The 17,850-nt window shown below is 42.3% G+C and overlaps 1 protein-coding gene across 2 annotated transcripts in view; it reads left to right on the top strand.

The window, feature by feature from the left end:
• The window catches only part of SGSM1 (small G protein signaling modulator 1), a 1,153,128-nt gene that overhangs the window by 773,223 nt on the left and 362,055 nt on the right, over nucleotides 1–17,850 (top strand). Inside the window, exons 13-14 of one of the 2 annotated variants that reach the window (XM_078667339.1) lie at nucleotides 2,294–2,407; nucleotides 7,479–7,617. In XM_078667339.1, the coding sequence (XP_078523465.1) occupies nucleotides 2,294–2,407; nucleotides 7,479–7,617 (253 nt within the window). The remainder of the gene's footprint in view (nucleotides 1–2,293; nucleotides 2,408–7,478; nucleotides 7,618–17,850) is intronic. The other variant, XM_078667338.1, reaches the window with a different exon arrangement.

Genomic DNA, 17,850 nt, shown 5'->3' with positions numbered 1-17,850 from the left:
GGGCTGCGTGGCGGATGGGGGGAGCGACCTGCCTGGTGACAGGGCACCAAATCCAATCTCCTCTCGTCTGTTAAGATCCAGCTGGGCCCGTGGGTCCCATATTGTGGTCTGACAGTCAAAGCCCAGTCAGAGGATACTTGCCTAGAAGCATATAGCAACACCTCTATCTTTATGCATGCTAAACACAGTGTAACGTTTATGACTATGTTCATATTTATTTATTAGCTATGTTTTGTAATACACTAAGCCTATTTCTTTTCAGTTGCTTTTCATGTTCCTCAACACTCCTAGTCATGCACCTACATTCAAGTTGAAGGATGTAGATTTTGCATCGATTAGTAAGTTAGTTCAATATGCTTTTCATGTTTTCATTTATTGGGCGCAAACGACATATTACTTTTGCCTTTCTTAGAGGGGCCTGAACAGACACCCTTCTAAAGGAATGTATTGAGATATTCTTTTTGTCCACTAATATACTTTTATGTGGAATTGTAACTTACCAGCCAAATGTCTTTGTATGCAAACGAGTAAAAGTAACTACCCATATTCTAGGTAATAGCATAGACTAGATCTTTTTCTCACCCCTTTTATAGATGTTAGTTTTTTTTTAACCTCTTGCTCTTTTCTGGTGTGACCGATAGGTTTTTCAATATTCAGACTTACATGTTCTTTTCCTGTGCACCCTTTAAACGAAAATTTGTATGGTTGATTATGCATCATTGTTAGCATAATCTCAAACTTTAAATAGACCTGGCACTATCAATTCTAGGTTAGAGTAATGTAACTTGCCTTTTTTATAGTTGGGCTTGTATGCCTCTCACAAATTCTTTTTTCTTGCAGAAAAGCTGAATCACTTCATGGTGTTTAAAACACAGGGTTCACAAAACTAAGGGCCCGATTCACTAACTGCACCTTGTAGTATGTTTTTTAGTAATACAGTACAACAATTACATAAAGTGTAATTCACAATCTGCATTTTGTAATAGCTTACATTTTCAGTAAGTTTACTACTTGTTGGTAGTCACAAACTGAACTTTAATAGCAATTTACACTTTTGTAGTAAGTCCCTACCTCCATTATTTTCTATAGGAGGGTGTTGCAGTACCAGTGGTTGCCCATGTGTAGTGCTGGACTTTCTGCAAAAGTGTAAGTTACTACAAAAGGGAGAGTTGGTGAATACCAAAAAGTAGTATTCTTACTCGAAAGTATAAACTTCCTCAAAAGTGTAAGTTACTTTGGTGAATCAGGCCCTGATTGACGAACCAATCCTGTGAAAATGTAAACTGGAACAGCAACTGTGATCATCAATGAAAGAGCATTTTTATTAAAGACATGGATGTACCTGTACGTCGCTATTACAAAAAGAAAAACCGCTGTGTTACTGAACAAGAATTAAGGGAGCCACTTCACACAAGTGGGTTTTATCGAATTCTTAATGAACTTTGCTGCTTTCACTGCACAATAATCTGTACTCAAATTCAGGAAAAGCCTAATTCCAGTAAATCAATGTATATTTCCAGACATAATCAGATACTCTCTAGCTTAGTATACTAATTCCTTTTCTAACACTAAATCCGTGGGCTCTCCACATAATATTTGCCCTCCATGGGTTTCTTAAATATTTAGCACTTGTTCCTCTAATGCTAGCCCACTTAAGAGATTGCATTAATGTATCCTTAGCCCGAGGAGTGTCTTTACAATAGTGCATTGTATAACATGTCCTTACTTTATGCATGTTTGCCTTACCTTGCTTTTTTGTGAGGTACTGTTTAGCATACCAACTAAATAACGTGAATATAAGGAGACAGCCTCATTTAAATTAGAATGTGTTGCTAATCCAGCATCTTTAAACATATTTTTGAGAAATCATTTAGTCACCTTTGGCAGGTCACTGTAATTTGATATAAAGGCATGTAAGAGAAGCACAGATATTACTGGTTTGCACTTTCTTAAGTCAGTTCACTATTTCTGTAGTCTCCTGTTTGAAGCAGCAGCTGCAATATAAATCTACGATGAAGAGAGCAAACTTTGCATGGTATGTTTTGTTTTGGTTAGAAAATAAATTGAGTCATTTGTGTAGTGACTCTGTAACTGAAAGTTTTAACAATCATCGTCTTCAATGTAGCTGCAAATATAGGTTGTGGATGTGCAACATCTGTTATGATTCAAAAACATTATAGGCATTTGGTTGTGTTTAAAATAATTATGAGATTAGTAAAACAGTATCTTCCTTACCATTTTTTATTTTACACCTTAATCCTAGTGATTTTTCTGTCATCTTTTCGTGTTTTAGTTACTGTTCTGCACCATTCTCATCATCCCTTCGCCTTCCTTCCCCACATCACCTCCAGCGGCAACAACGCAACCAAGATTTCTCCTGCAAGAAAAATTGTGGTGATCCCTAAATGTATTCCAGGCTCACTGTGGCATCAATGTAATGTTCTGGTCATTCATGCTAGGTTCTTTGCTTCGCTAGGCTATTTAGTAATGTTGTCTTTTGTACCAATCTTGATATGAGCAATAGTAATATTACAATTGCTCCTAATAATGGTAGACGTTACTTTTGACCTGTATGCCACCTTTTCACACGGGTTGTTAGTGCTGCCACTATGGCGTGAAATGGAAAGCAACTAACTTGTGATTATTTGAATAGAAGTAAAATCATCTTCTGCATGAAAGAACCACAGTACCATAAAAGCAGCCCATCATTCTTTAAAGCAGTTTACCAACCATGATTACAATTAAATATCACAATATAGGAATCTCTGATGCATGAAGCTGGCTTCACATTATGCTATTTTGGATATCTGGCCATGGATTTAGGATCTAAACACTGACTTAGTTAAAAAAAAAAGGGTGCTTTGTATTAAAATATTATTTAGTCCTACATCCTTGCATTTTACCGATCTTAAGATTTGGGTACCTCACCACTGAGTGGCAGGAACGTTATACAAAATCACTTGTCTCAGATTGAAGACTTGATTTAGCATCTGAAGAGACCTTCCCTGAGAACCTTGTCCCCACACCTAACTGTCACAGCTGCCTGTCCCCTCCCAGTAAATCTTCAAAGGGGAGCCTCTCCTGTGTTGGTCTCCAGAGGCCATCCTCCTTTGTTTTTGTATGGGCTTGCCCAGACCATACACAGAATGAAAAGTGAATTAACACATGAAGATTTCTTCCCCACCCCTTCCTTTCCCAGTAACTGGGCCAAGCACAGGAAATTGACTGTATTGTGTGGGTAGGTGTTTCATCTTCCTACTAGCCAGCAGAGTCATTAACTTGGCCAATAAAGGTGAACAAAACCAAGTATTCAGAAAGCAAAAATAACAGTGGGATTAAATGTGCGCCACCTGTTTGCTACAGTGCTGATAGCTCATACTACATATAATTATACGTTTTAGGAAAAAACTTTAAAATGGATTACGATTCACACATATTTTAGTTGTTTGGTACTTCCTAAATGAAACCTCTTTGTGGCACAATGCTGGTCTGAAGCCTGCAGTCAACCACTGCTTCTCCCTGTGGGGCAGCCCGTGATCAACAGACTGCTTGGGTCTACCGCTCAGCCACTGTGGAACATACACCTGACATACACAACAATTTCTATTGGGATAATTGTCCTAGACAGTCTGTCAACTTATGTCACAATTTATAAATATACATGGCAACTGATCACAAACCTCAGCATTAAAGTACTGCAAAGAGGAATCAAATGGACATATCTGTGTCATAAAACTCCTCCATGTGATAGCATCGACCTGCATCTTCTCCAAAAAACCCACAGGCATTACTATTATCCTAAACCCATTAAGATATTTAGCGCCAACACGTCACCTCAGTAATGTTGATGCTTTGTATACTGTTCTCTAAAGTTGTAACCTCTCATAGCAAAGAGTAGTTTTGCAAATGTAGTAGATGATTCTCTGGCTTCCTAAAAGAGTGGTCAGTCACCGACAAGAAAGTTAAAATTATAGTTTAGACTTGATTCCTATGTTTGTCTAGGGCTGATTGGTTAAAAGTAACACCAACCGGAGTCAGTTCTCAGAACCAATCAGTACAATGTGCACGTCAGGAGGAGCCGGAGAAGAAAAGGAGCAGCTAATCCTTTCTATCAAAACCCGAAGTGTTGAACAAAGAAGCTTCATTACTGAACACTAGTGCTGCATAATGACAATATTTGTAGACAAACAGGTATACGAGGGCTGCAACTATCTTTAGGTTAGTGCACTTTAAAAAGTAGTAAATGTGGTTTACATTAGGCTAACACAATGCCCTTGTTGCAAGAGAGTACGAGGACGTTTTCTGTACAAAACAGTTTTAATGATGCATTAGTTGTAATGGTGAGTTAAAAAAGCGCACCCGACATCCAGCACATGCAACACGACCAGTTTTTTATTGGGTTATCGGTTAGCCCTGAACTACAAAGGAGTAAAATGTGCCAATTAGATATTTGATTTACCTTATCAATTTTCGTGTGGCCCCTTTTGTTATACCTAGTGCGCCCGAAAGAGGCCACCTGACATCAGACTAGAGAAGTTCATGCAAGAAAGTCTGCAGAGAGACCATGGATGAGTACTCCCAGTGATGCTCTGTTGTGTAGTCGTTCTTTCTACAAAAATACAGTAATTTGCTCTAGTAAGCACCTCCAATTAAGGCTTTGAAGTAGTTATTTGCTTTTCATTTCTGCTTTGTCACCATCTTAGTTCACCTTTCATCGTACTAGTAAACTATTGCTATTAGTTTGCAAACGACAACAAGCTAAATACTATTGCTTCCGGCATAAATGTCCGTCTTTTTCTGTTTTTCATTGAACTATACGCATTTTGCCCCTTATCAACATATTCTTGACACAATTATATTTCATTGTTTCCGTAGCTTTTGTCTGCTTTAGGGTATCTGCTTAATTAAATGCCAGATTAGAGATGCTCATGTTTTGGAACTTTTTTATATTTCTAGTACTGTGGTGCTAGATTTAAATACCATGATATCCCCCACGTTCTTGGCATCTTAATTTGGATGATGGCTTTGAAACGAACTACAATATTGTTTTCTAATTTCATCAACACCATGCAGTATGTAATTACTATGAATAGCTTCCATGCAGACTGTGCCACTAGTGAGGTTCTCCACCCTATTTCAAAAAATGGCGGTGTTTGTTTGCTATTTTATAGCTTCAGCAAAAAGCATTTTGCAGAGGTCACTAGCAAAGAACACAGTTCTTAATATCCGACATGTAGCACCATTTTCATCAGTGTGTAGTATAAGCCAATGCCAGATTTACAAGAATGATGACATAGGAACCAGTGCCCACATGGTATGCATATGTTTTAAAAAGGAGATGTACCCACTTGTAGGCATCATGAAGGTTTTTTTTAATCAATTTTTATTCATTCAACAATTACAAAACAACATTCAAATCACCGCCGTACAACACAACTCGTACATTATGAAGTAATGTAAAACAAGATATTAAATTCCAACATGTGATAAATTAGAAATACACATCTAATCAGGATTTGCTTGCACCAGTTCCGACTGCATGAGTGACGAGAGTCCTATTAAAACACTCACAGTTTTGGATTTGAATTGTGCAAGTGTTTATAGTTAAACCATCTTGCAGCATTAATCGCTTTAAAAAGGCAGTCTGGATTCTTGTACACCCTATATTATGAGTAGCTGTTTCTTATATTTTGACCGCTGAGCACAACAGTGTTTTAATTAAAAAACAGAAAGTGTGTGTGTTTCTCGATAGTCACATTACATTTGAACAAGTATGCATAAGATTCTTATTTTTTACCCTGATTGTGAGTGCTTGCTGAAGACAGAAGAGCCTGTCAAAGCTGACGGCGAAACCCTCTGCTGTACGTAATCCTACACGAGCAGATATGGTTTTAAACCAGATATTGTCCTTAATATTAAATGAAAGCACACACTGTTTTTTTTAAGTCATTGACTTCCCTTTAATTTCCCAATATAGAGAATGTAAATAAAGATGTTCGCTAACAGATCTCACAACTGGAAATGTGTAAGGTGTATAGATAGTATGATGCTTTGTGTTGGGGCTAACATTGGGACTTAAACCAAATTGAAACCTAAAAGAGTGAAAGGGCAAGAACAATCGTATCTCAACGTATAACATGGCCAGTTTTCTCTTTTATTGGCCCTGAAATATTCAGTCAGTGCCTTCGTGTCGCAATTCATAATCTGGTATGTTCATCCTTATTGCACATTAAATCCTACTCAAATAAGCCCTTCTTACGAATTGAGGGTATATTGCCCCAGGGAAAATACAGCTGCTGCACTTTGCGCTTGTACTCTGGAGTGAATTTGTTACCCCAGTCCGAATTTGACATCAGAATTCGGAATACGTTAAGTTTTTGAATCGGAATGTGTGAACTTGTTAAATACAGATTTTTCCTGAGATGCAATATTCACACATCTTGAAATATCAAAGTAGGTGCAATGATCAGTTTGAGCTGATTCGACATTAATGGCCCATTTGTAATGAGTGGCTTAATGTAAAGAACGGTAAATATAACTATTTACACCGAATATGGTTTCTAGGCTCTGTCTCTGAGAACAGTTTCATTTTCAAAGAACTGTGAAGAAGGAACAGAGTGCTTTCTGTACACTCAATTATAGTGTGTATATCATTCCTACATGCTCCCTATAATCTGAAAAATGTAAAGCATTATCGTCTTCATTGTCGGAGTAATGAAAATATTCTCCTGTTGGTGGAATGCTTATGCTGCATAGAAGCATAAACATTCTAAAATTAGAAATATTGATGATTTTTATGGTGAAACATTTGGGAAATTTGATATTGATGGTTTTGGCTATTGATTAATAACTACGGTATGCTTTTGAATGATCATGGTCTGCTGGAATCATGCTACCTCATGATTGAGTGGTTAATTGGCGAACCAATATGGGTAATACTCGATGCCTGTTCAAAGTTTTTGTCGAAAATGTTAATTTTACCGTTGGGAATAAAATGTTAATAAGTCTAAGCCACTTCATCGCGGCATGTCGATTAAGCACTCTATTTGATGCTTTACATCTAGAAGTGCTTTAGGTTGGAATTAACAAATTATTACTTATTAGGACTATTAAGATTAGTATTAGGCTTCCCTTCAGAAAGTTGCAAATATGCCATTAAGAAACATGCATGGACAGTCCCCAAACATATTATTAGAAGGGTGATCTTGTCTATTAGAATTAAACTCTGCCCATTAAGTGGCATATGAAAAATGCTATGACAGTCAACACAGTTCATCCAGAGAACGACATTGGCTTACCTAAACAAGAGACATTAATGCAGTTCTGTTCCTAACATGCCTCAGTGAAGGTGGTGTGGTGCTGCCTGTTATATTGAACAATCATGTCTATTTTCTTTCTTTAGCTTGTTTAGTGTGATTATTTCTTATAGCTTAACAAAATGTGGATTTGCTTATTTTAAATGGTGTATTTATCTGCAGCTGCCCAGGACTTGATGGATCCTCAGGGGAGTGGGATACCCCTGACATGGCAGCCCAGCACTCGTAAATCCTCCTGCTCCTCATGTTCTCAGAGTGGATCTTCTGATGGCGGTCCCACCAATGGTTGCAATCATGAAAGGTAGGTTCTGTGAGAGCAACCTACAAATTGCAAGTTGTTAGAGGCAAAGTCATCACCCACCTCTTTTGGAAACCGTGGATAACTCATGTGTTTTCCCTCTTTATTTTGAAAGCCAGTTGTGTAACGAAGTATTAAAACACATGAGTTAATTTGCATAAATCTGCAACATAAATGCATAAACTGAAAAGGGGAGGCTCCAGTGATGCAGAGTTAAAAGTGTATAATTCCATGGTTAGTGAGTAGATGTTAGAGTTTACTGATGTCATATAAAATGTATTCAGATGCTGTTATATGTCAAAAACTATTTTGTGATGTTTGATAGAACATTACTGTCCTTAATGTAGCACTGTGCCACCTACAACATCTACTACTGTTCTAAAGAAAGGGAACTGTAAGCAGTTTACTTAAGTGTTACTCCAAACGTGGATGTTTTTTGTTTAATCTTTTCACTAGCCTGTTTATTGAAGTTAATACATCTCTGGTGAGAATTTGCATTTTATAGTTGAGAGCATGTTATATATTTTGGTTCATGAGTTGTGTTAATGGAAAAGGAAGCGAAAGCCAGCATTTATATGGCTTCGATTTTTGATAGGCTTACTACTGTATAATACAGTAGCATATAATTCCCATGTCCTGATAAGAACAGCCCGATCATGGAATGATGAAAAGCAATGGTTACTCTATAGAACTGTTGTGGTTGAGATATCGAGCTGTTAACCTCAACTCACTCTGTTAACAGCTGCTATTGCTGTGAAACTACACCCTTGTAGTTTACTCTCCATATTTCTTGTTGCTAATCCTAATTGTTGATGACGGGCAGAAGAGTTCAAAACATCTGGCACAGATCATGTACAATATCCACTAAATGTGGATGCTATCCCCAAGGAAGATGGCATTACAGCTATCATGAAGATAAATATTTGCAGCTTTATCTCTGAAGGCCACCAGGGATACCACACAGAGTAGTTCTTAACCCTGTGTAGTACTTATCCTCATCTACAAACTTGGGCGAAGTAAATGATAGGAAACTACGGTGTAGGAAATAACAGTAATCAAGATGGTCATGGAATAGAAGATCTTTACGTAAATGAGCAGCCTTAAATTGTCCCGCGGGAAAGGTGGACTACACAGCTGCAAAAGCAAAGTATTTTTACAATCAGTTTGGGGTTGCTTCAGAATGAATGTATGACTTCTCTAATTGCAACAGAGCCTCTTAACACATTTTCCACTCGATTCTTCCCCCCATATTGTTTCTGTACTAGGCACAGGAACTATACGCAGTAACACTGTTTAACTTGGCCAATGTTGGGAAGGAAATTAGGCACTGTGAATGGCCAAATAGTAGGCACTCTCCAGTGTCTGCCTCACATTACTGTTACTTTTGCCCTGTCAGTGATGCATTTCTTCTAGTGGCATAAAAGCTCACCAAAGTCTGCAGCTTTGTGGTATGGGTGTGGCCACATGTGGCAATTTAGGGTTACCCTGGAAGGGAAGTCTGACATCTACTTACATTGATCGGAAACCAAGATGTGGTCCGATATTTCTCAGTCAAACGCCAGCCTAACCAAATGAAGGAAAGGACTGTTGACAGTGGGGAAAATTGTTTACGTATTAAATCTTAAGACTGGTAAACACAAGAGGGACTGGTGTGGAATCCTTATCCAATGTAACCAACACCGTCTTGTTCGGATTTAGCACATATATAAAAGAATGCCTGCTCAACCCCTGGTAGCTGGGGCATAAGCAGAAGTGATTCCCAGAGAAATGTGTGTAAGTTCAAGTAGTTAATTAATAAAGTCAAGAACACAATACAAACAAATTGCAAAACCAATGTAGAAAAACAATAACAATTAAATGAGACACCAAAGCTATTACTAAAGGATAAGATAACAGGAGATATGACATGTTACATTTTTAAGGCACTAATAAAACATAAATGCCAACTGAAAGTCAAAGTTTGTGGTTGCCCAAGACCTCAGTGAGACATCAGGCTGACTACAATGAAGTGGAGGTCAAGTAAGCCTTGTTGGTCACAAATTGGTCAACATTTTTACTTTTGAAGTTTTTTCAGTTTTCAAGTCCTCCAGCGGAAAAGGCAGTATGATGAAGCTGGTAACCATCCCTCAAATTCGAATATGTTGATGTTATGCTCCAGCTGAAGGTAAAACCTTCAAAGAAACATTTTGAAACCTCTGAGGTCGCTTTGCCACTTTATTAGGTGTATTGCCTTGCCCTAGTCCAATGTGTTTCCATTTGGTCTTACTCACAATTTTGACTCAAAATTCTCCAGCAGATGGAGACTGGAACTTGAGACCAGTCAGGCTTCACAAGGCTGGATACTTTGTAGTAAAGCTCACATGAGGTATTTTTCTTTTGCAGACAAAAGCTCTTATTGGGTGAACTTGGCTATCTTATCTATTGAGTTAGTGTGATCCCTGGGGAATCCTCATCACCCTATCCTCGACCTCCAAAGGTGAAAAAATATAGTAAGTCCAAAATTTTGAATTGTAGGAAAGTGGTCACCTTCTTGATAACCTATCCAAGAGACTCCGGTTCAACTTAAACAGCCAGGGAGAGAGTGAAGGACCCTTGCATGGTTTAGAGAAAGACAGACGCAGCTGAGTCATCTGGGGTCAGTTAAAGAAAAAAGATATTTGTAGAATGTGTTGGCTGCAGATACACATGCTATGCACACACCTGCCTTCTAGTGTTGGGCTCAGACTCTCCAACTTGTTTTTCTCGAAGAAGTCTTTTATTGCTGACGTGTCGTCGTGTCTCCTCTTCGAGAAAATATACACGTTCAACAGCTCCATTGTTAGATTGTTTTTTTTTTCCGCCATCGGTTTTAGATGATTGCACCGGAGCTCTGTGCATCTTCTTCGTCTTCAGGGACCGTGGAAGCACAGTGGACTCGTAGTGGAATCTGCTAGACGAATCCAACTTGGTCTCGTCATATTCAGCCTTCAGATTCCAAATTCCAGTAATCACTCCGCTCGTGTCAGGTTCAACACAAGAACCCCCTTCCAAGTTCTGCTGAGCACGTTTGGGTCCAGGTGATGGAAGGTAAAAATAGACTTTTCAGGAAGTGCCCCTGGTTCAGGGAAAAATATGCATGCTGTGATCAGCATGGCATTGCAGCCTCTACTTGCTGCCAAAGCACAACAATCAGGACTGTGCTGCCTGCGGCCTGTTCAAGAATAGGAAAAACTTCCGCTCAAAATGCAACCGATTCCTAGCTCATACCGTGGCAATGGCGGTGGAGGCTGAGTTCTCCACAGATGAAGAGCAGCAGCTAGGGATCGAAGAGAATGTTATTGTAGAAGGGGGGTCGCCATCTTGTGCAGTCTGCACCATGTCGCTTCTGATGACTCCAGCCAACATGAGGCGGAAGACTGGGACGAGTCGTCAATGCTGGCCGTGGAACTTCTGGCAGGCCAGACATCATCGGGACCAGGAACAGACTTGGAGGGGGACACAGACCTTGCAACCACGGCAGCACTCAATGCTGACAAAGCCATTGTTGCTTGTGCAGCCTATAGCACCGCCAAAACCTTTGATTCCCAGCCCTCTTTCGGGATCGACAAAGCTATCTGAGCCAACCAAACGTACGCCATCGACGCAGCGTAACCCATTGGGGCAAAAACTGATAAGTACATGGCACCGAAGAAAAGTAAAACAACAACCACTGCAGATATAGAGTGGCATGTTTATGAAAACCTTCAAGAGCAAACGGTTAAAAAAACGTTCTCTGGAAGAGAAACATTTGCCTGAGAGGGCCCACAAATGGAAAAGGCTGGACATTGAAGTACCACAGCCTCTTCTAAAGAAGAAAAGTATGGAGCATAAGGCCTCTATGCCACTTGGCATTACTCCACCTCCACAACCTATGTTACCATCATCCACACAATCAGACGATGCAGACACAGGAAGCCCTAGTCATTAAACTCACGGGACAGAATCACAGGGAGCCCCTCCCCAAAGCCCAGACCCGTGGGATGCATACAATGCTGCCTGATCCAGACATTGAGGTGCCAGTCCCAGCTAAAGCATCACCACCTGACGATACTTCTCCTATCATAGTATCATTCAGCTTTCTGCTGAATAGTAAACACCCATTATCCTGAGTCTTTCTTCCCGCATACTATCACTCCGCATACTTTTACAACGAATCTACCATGACTCCGCAATATAACGCATGGCATTACATTTTATATGCTTTTACCATGCATACATTTACAACGAAATTCGTTGTAAATGCATGAATGGCAAAAGTATGTTTTTTTTTATTTGTTAGGATAAGGTAAATAGGGGTATATGTTTTGGGGTTCTGAGGTATATGTTTTGCAGTGATTGGGTATTTTAAGGGTTCAGGGATAGGTTTGGGTTTTGGGTTACTGGGGTACTTTTAGGGTTAAGGGCTAGGTTTGGGTTTTGGGGAACAGGGGTATTTTTAGGGTTACCCCAGTATTGGAACTTTCATGGATTCCCATGCTTTGTATCATTCCCCGTCGTCGGAATGGGAGCCTCGGTAAATAAAAAATATCATCACCATAGGTACAAAAGAGAAAATTAGGCTTAGGCCTCATCTCATTTTGTAGCATATCACCCTCTTTGTGTAAAAGAGCCCAAACTTTCGCAAGAACCAATCAGAATAGCCTCACCCCATAGAACCTTCCTGAGAGAGCCTCAGAGCCTCATATTTTCTACCGCACGTTGTGCAAGGGAGTCTCCACTGAGCTCTGCTCAGTCTTCCTTCAATTCAACTTTAATCTTCAAACTTTTCTCTTCAAACTTTACAATGGCTGACAAAGAAAAGAAGGCTTTATTCAGGGCTTGTGCTACCTGTGCAAAAAAGAGGCTTTTTGTGGAAGACAAGCATGAAGTCTGCATTTATTGCTTGTATCCTGACCACAAGGCCACAGACTGCAAAATCTGTAGGACCTTTTCTACGAAGACTTTGAGAGACAGGGAGGGCCGTTTGCTGACCTGGCTAGAGAAGATGAAGGCACGGAAGGAAGTACTGTCCTCAGATGAGGAGAATTCGGCATCGATGGCTTCTTCCAGAAGATCTAAAAAGAGGGGTAGGTCTCCTCCCTCTACTTCATCTGAGCTCCCTGTCAAAGCCCACCACAAGATCTCTGATAGGTCTGGTAGGGTTAGTCCCATGAAATCTCCTCACCGAGGTGAAAAGGAGAGGCTGGGACAGGCTGCTGAGAAGGACACAGCAAAGAAGGTGAGAAAGGAGGTTTCTGTTCCTTCACAATCTTCCCAGAAAGAGAAGGAGGGGAAGAAACAGCGTCCGTCGACGACGAGATCTGCAGGTACGTCGTCGACTGTTTCTCATAAGGATTTGAGTATGCCGATAGCTCCGTCGACACCTTTCTTGGCTGCCTCGACGTTTAAAACGCCTTCCTGTTCGTCGACGATAGCTACCTTGTCGACGATCATGTCAACAAAGATACTGTTGACGGCCGCTTCGACGACGAGAACGACGACGTCGACGACCACTGCCGTGATGTTGCTGACGACGAGATACCTCCACCGTCGATGATGAAAACTCCGTCGACGAAGAACTTCCCAGCATCGACGGGTCCGTCGACGAATCCTTCGACGATGTTGGCTTCCTCGTTTTTTTTCGACAACGACTCCATGAACGATGTCGTCGACGATTCAAAAAATTCAGATTTCCACAAGGAAGCGGCAGATTACACTGGAGATGACTTCTCCAAGGCGAGTTACATCTCTGCCACCTAGTATGCTGCTGGATGACGAATCGGAGGAAGAGGGTGACGACATCCAGTATGGAGATGCCTATAGTCCCTCGGATTTGAATGTGAAATGTCAAGAGACAGATACTGAGGAGTACTACGAACACCAGTATGTTCAGCAGGAACAATCTCTTCGAGGCTTGGGTCAGGACATGGTGGCCATGCCAGCCTCCCTGGTTTCCGATCTGCAAATAATGTTACAAGACTATAGAAATAGATTTCCGAATTCACCAGCGGTTCAATCGGAACGCCCTTCTTCTCCAACTGTAACATCTGCAATCATCGTCACAACGGTGGTCCCACGGGCTGTGGAACCTGAAACCAGAGAGGAATCATGAGAGGTGGTGCATGATGTGTCTTCGGATGAGGACATTCAGGGGGATCCTATAAATGACACTGACGTGGATTATGATAATGGTAACCATCCGGATCCTGGTGCCGCAGGATAGGACGATGCTACTTCATCTCCGGCTGACATTGAGGGTTTCCATAATCTCATGGAGAGGGCATCTAAAAGATTTGGTATGCCAATCACAACAGTGCAGTCAGACTGTTTCCTTTATGACTTTAAAGAACCATACAAAAAGTCAGTCAGATTGATTCCTATAATAGAACATGTATGGACGGAAGGAATCAAGGTTATGCAGAACCCGGCCACTGTCATCCCTGTTCTTCCCCGGCTGGAGAAAACATATATGGCCCCTGACGGCAGTCCAGCGTGCCTCCTTGGACAACCTAAACCGGATTCTGTAATATCGCAAGCGGCACAGAGCAAATCCAAGAATCCTTCCACACCTCTTACTACACCTCCGGACATGGAAGGAAGGCGCTTAGACAATGTGGGCAAGAGATTTTCCACAATGGCCAGTCTCCTCGTTCGAACGGCAAATGCTCTGGCCATCTTGGGCAGGAACGATCGCCAGATGTGGTGTGACTTAGCCCCGTTTATAGAACTGCTGCCAGAATCATCAAGAGAGGAGGCCAAAAAGGTGCTCATGGAGGGAGAACGATCATCGTCAGAAGTCATAGATTGTGCTATGGACATAGCTTCTACGGCTTTTCGCGCTCTGGCTGGTTCAGCTGTCTTACGACGACAAGGCTGGTTGTGGGCGACCTGGTTTCGCCAAGAAGTCCAAACAAAATCCTGGACCTACCATTTGATGGAGAAATGCTTTTTGGGAAGCATGTCGATGAGGCCCTTCAAAGTATTAAAAAGGACACAGACACAGCAAAGTCCTTGGGGGTCTCTATATTACCGTAAGGTCCCATTTAGAGGCGCAAGAGGAAGGGGTTTCTCCTCTTATAGGGGTGGCAACCAACAGAGATATTCTTCGCAATCCTCACAATCATACAAGCCGCACTATTCTAACCAACGCCAGGGCCAGTCGGCTTCTTTCTCTCGTCAATCTCAGAGAGGACTTCAGAATCGCCAAGGACGCGACAATTCCAAAAGGCAATAGCGGCCTCTTGGCTCTTACTACTGTTCCTCCCTCCCCGATGACATCAGTGGGGGGCAGGATATCTTTTTGTCTAGAGAGCTGGAAAAGTATAACATCAGACCAGTGGGTGCTGAATATTGTTCAGAGTGGCCATACGTTGGAATTTCAAGTTCTTCCACCAACAAGAGCTCCAGGCGCCAGTCGATCTCAACATCTGGGACTGCTACGTCTCGAAGCCCACCAACTTCTCATCAAGGGGGCAATAGAGCCAGTACCTCTCTCACAGAGGGGAAACGGTTTTTATTCCAGGTTCTTCCTGGTTCGCAAGACTACAGAAACTTGGTGCCCCATATTAGATTTACGGGAGCTCAACGCCTACCTCATCAAACTGTCCTTCAGGATGGTCACTCTCCAGGATATTCTTCGTCTTCTGAACCCAGGGGATTTCATGGCGACCCTGGATTTAGAGCATGCGTACTTCCACGTCCCGATCCACCCAGCTCACAGGCAATATTTGCGCTTCACAGTAGGCAAGAGCCATTTCCAATTCAAAGTGCTTCCGTTTGGTCTTCGATCTGCACCAAGAATCTTTACAAAAGTGTTGGCCCCGGTGGCAGCTTTCCTCAGAAAACAGACTCTGGAAGTTTTCCCTTATCTGGACGACTGGCTAGTCAAAACACCTTCTTACCAGGAAACTTCCAAGGCCATTGCAACTTGCATTCAATTGTTCGATCACCTGGGCCTTCAACTGAACAGGAGCAAGTCAGTTCTGCAATCATCCAGGTCAACAAGGTTTCTAGGGGCCATTTTGGACTTAGAACAGTGCAAAGCTTATCCTTCGGACGAGCGTCAGAACAAGTTAATGCTCTCGGCTCGCCAAGTGCTAAAGAGCAGATCCCTGTCAGTACGGCTCTACAAGTCTATGCTCGGATCGATTTCATCTTGTAAACCATTGATTCCGCATTGCAGGCTGCAAATGCGTCCTCTGCAAGAGCAACTCGACAAGCAATGGCACCAAGCAGAAGGCTGGTTCAACGACAAGGTTTTGATAACACCAGAAATGAAGGAGGCATGCGAATGGTGGATAGTGCGGAGCAACATCGCACAGGGTCTGTCTTTCAGGCTTCTTCCGTCTCCTATGATCCTTACCTTACCACAGATGCCTCGTTAGAAGGCTGGGGAGCAGTGCTCCAGGAGCTGCAAGTCAGTGGGCACTGGGATCCACAACAACGCCAGTACCACATCAACCTGCTAGAGCTGACTGCCATCCGACTAGCTTTGCAAGCTTTTCTCCCGAGGATTCAAAATCACATTGCGCTGGTCCGGACGGACAATACGACGGCCATGCACTATATCAACAAGCAGGGGGGACACGGTCCCTAACTCTTTCTCACGAAGCTCAGCGAATTTTTGATTGGTCAATTCTTCACAATGTCACTCTGAGAGCTGAACACCTGGCAGGTTCGCTCAACGTCACAGCGGATGCATTAAGCCGTCAAAAAGCAGCCAATCACGAATGGGAGTTAGATCAGTCCATTCTGGAGGAGGTGTTCTCGGTCTCGGGGACCCCGTCCATAGACCTCTTTGCGTCTCCGTAAAACACCAAATGCTGGTTCTTTGCAAGCAAGGATCACTATCTGGGATCCCTGGGGAACGCACTTTCGATTGCCTGGTACGGCGCATTCTTTTACGCTTTTCCGCCAATACCCCTAATACCGAGGTTACTCAGAAAGATCAAAGCGGAACCGTGCAAGATGATTCTGATTGCACCGGCGTGGCCCCGCCAGTTCTGGTACACGGAACTCCTCCCGCTGTCCCAGGACCATCCCATTCGCCTGCGACTAGTTCCGTCCCTGTTATCGAAGTCTCAGGGTCAGGTGCTGCATCCGGATCCGACTTCGCTTTACATGACAGCGTGGCTCCTGAATGCAGGGAATTCCAACATCTAAATCTCCCTAAGGAGTGTAGAAAGGTTTTGTCTCAGGCTCGAGCACCAAGCACTAACAAGACGTATAAAGCAAAATGGAAAGGATTCTGCCTATGGTGTCAAAAACAGCGTCTACACCCTTACAAGTCAGCTCCACACCAAATTTTACCATATATCCTATCTCTAGCTCGATCTGGATTGGCTCATTCTTCGCTGAAAGTTCATCTAGCAGCCATCTCGAGATTCCGGCGGACATCTTCAGGTCCTTCTCTTTGGTCTGCTAGAATTGTCAAACAGTTCTTAAAGGGCCTGTTTAGGATGTATCCTCCGGTCCGCCCTCCGCCGCCAATTTGGCAACTTAATCTGGTGTTGGCTCAACTAATGAAGGCTCCGTTTGAACCCATTCACAGAGCGGACCTTAAATTCCTTTCTTGGAAACTAGCCCTCCTTTTGGCGCTGACATCTGCTAGGAGAGTTAGTGAACTTCAGGCGCTGTCAATAGTGGAACCTTTCCTTCAATTCAAGAAAGATGTCCTCATCCTTCGGACGAATCCAGAGTTCATCCCTAAGGTTCCCTCTGAATTCCATTTAAATGAACCTTTGATTTTGAAATCATTCTTCCCACGGCCTACTACTCCGGCAGAGAGATCATTGCATTCTTTGGACATTCAGAGGTGTTTGAAATTTTATTTAGAGCGCACGAAGTCCTTTAGAAAATCCTCACAACTGTTCATATCTTACAGTGCACCGCGGAAGGGCTTTCCTATAACCAAAGCCAGTATTTCCCGCTGGATCTCCTGCGCTATTCAGTTCTGCCATCAAGGAGCAGGCAAGCCCCTTGAAAGAAAAGCCTGTGCACATTCCACAAGATCAGTGGCATCTTCGGTGGCTCTTTTTTCTGGAGTCCCTATTAAAGACATCTGCAGGGCAGCGACGTGGAGCAGTACACATACCTTCCCAAAGCATTATTGCCTAGAGTCTACGGGACAGGACGACGCTGCTGTTGGACAAGCAGTCCTCAGGAATCTTTTTCAGTGAGAGGTGAGCTTTCCCTACAATCCCGCCTTCCTATGTAGCACATTTTGTGTTGGTGATGCTT

The sequence above is a fragment of the Lissotriton helveticus genome, chromosome 11, assembly GCF_964261635.1.
Source record: "Lissotriton helveticus chromosome 11, aLisHel1.1, whole genome shotgun sequence".
NCBI lineage: Eukaryota > Metazoa > Chordata > Amphibia > Caudata > Salamandridae > Lissotriton > Lissotriton helveticus.
Note: the sequence above shows the minus strand (reverse complement) of the source record. Positions and strands in the feature narration are given on the sequence as shown.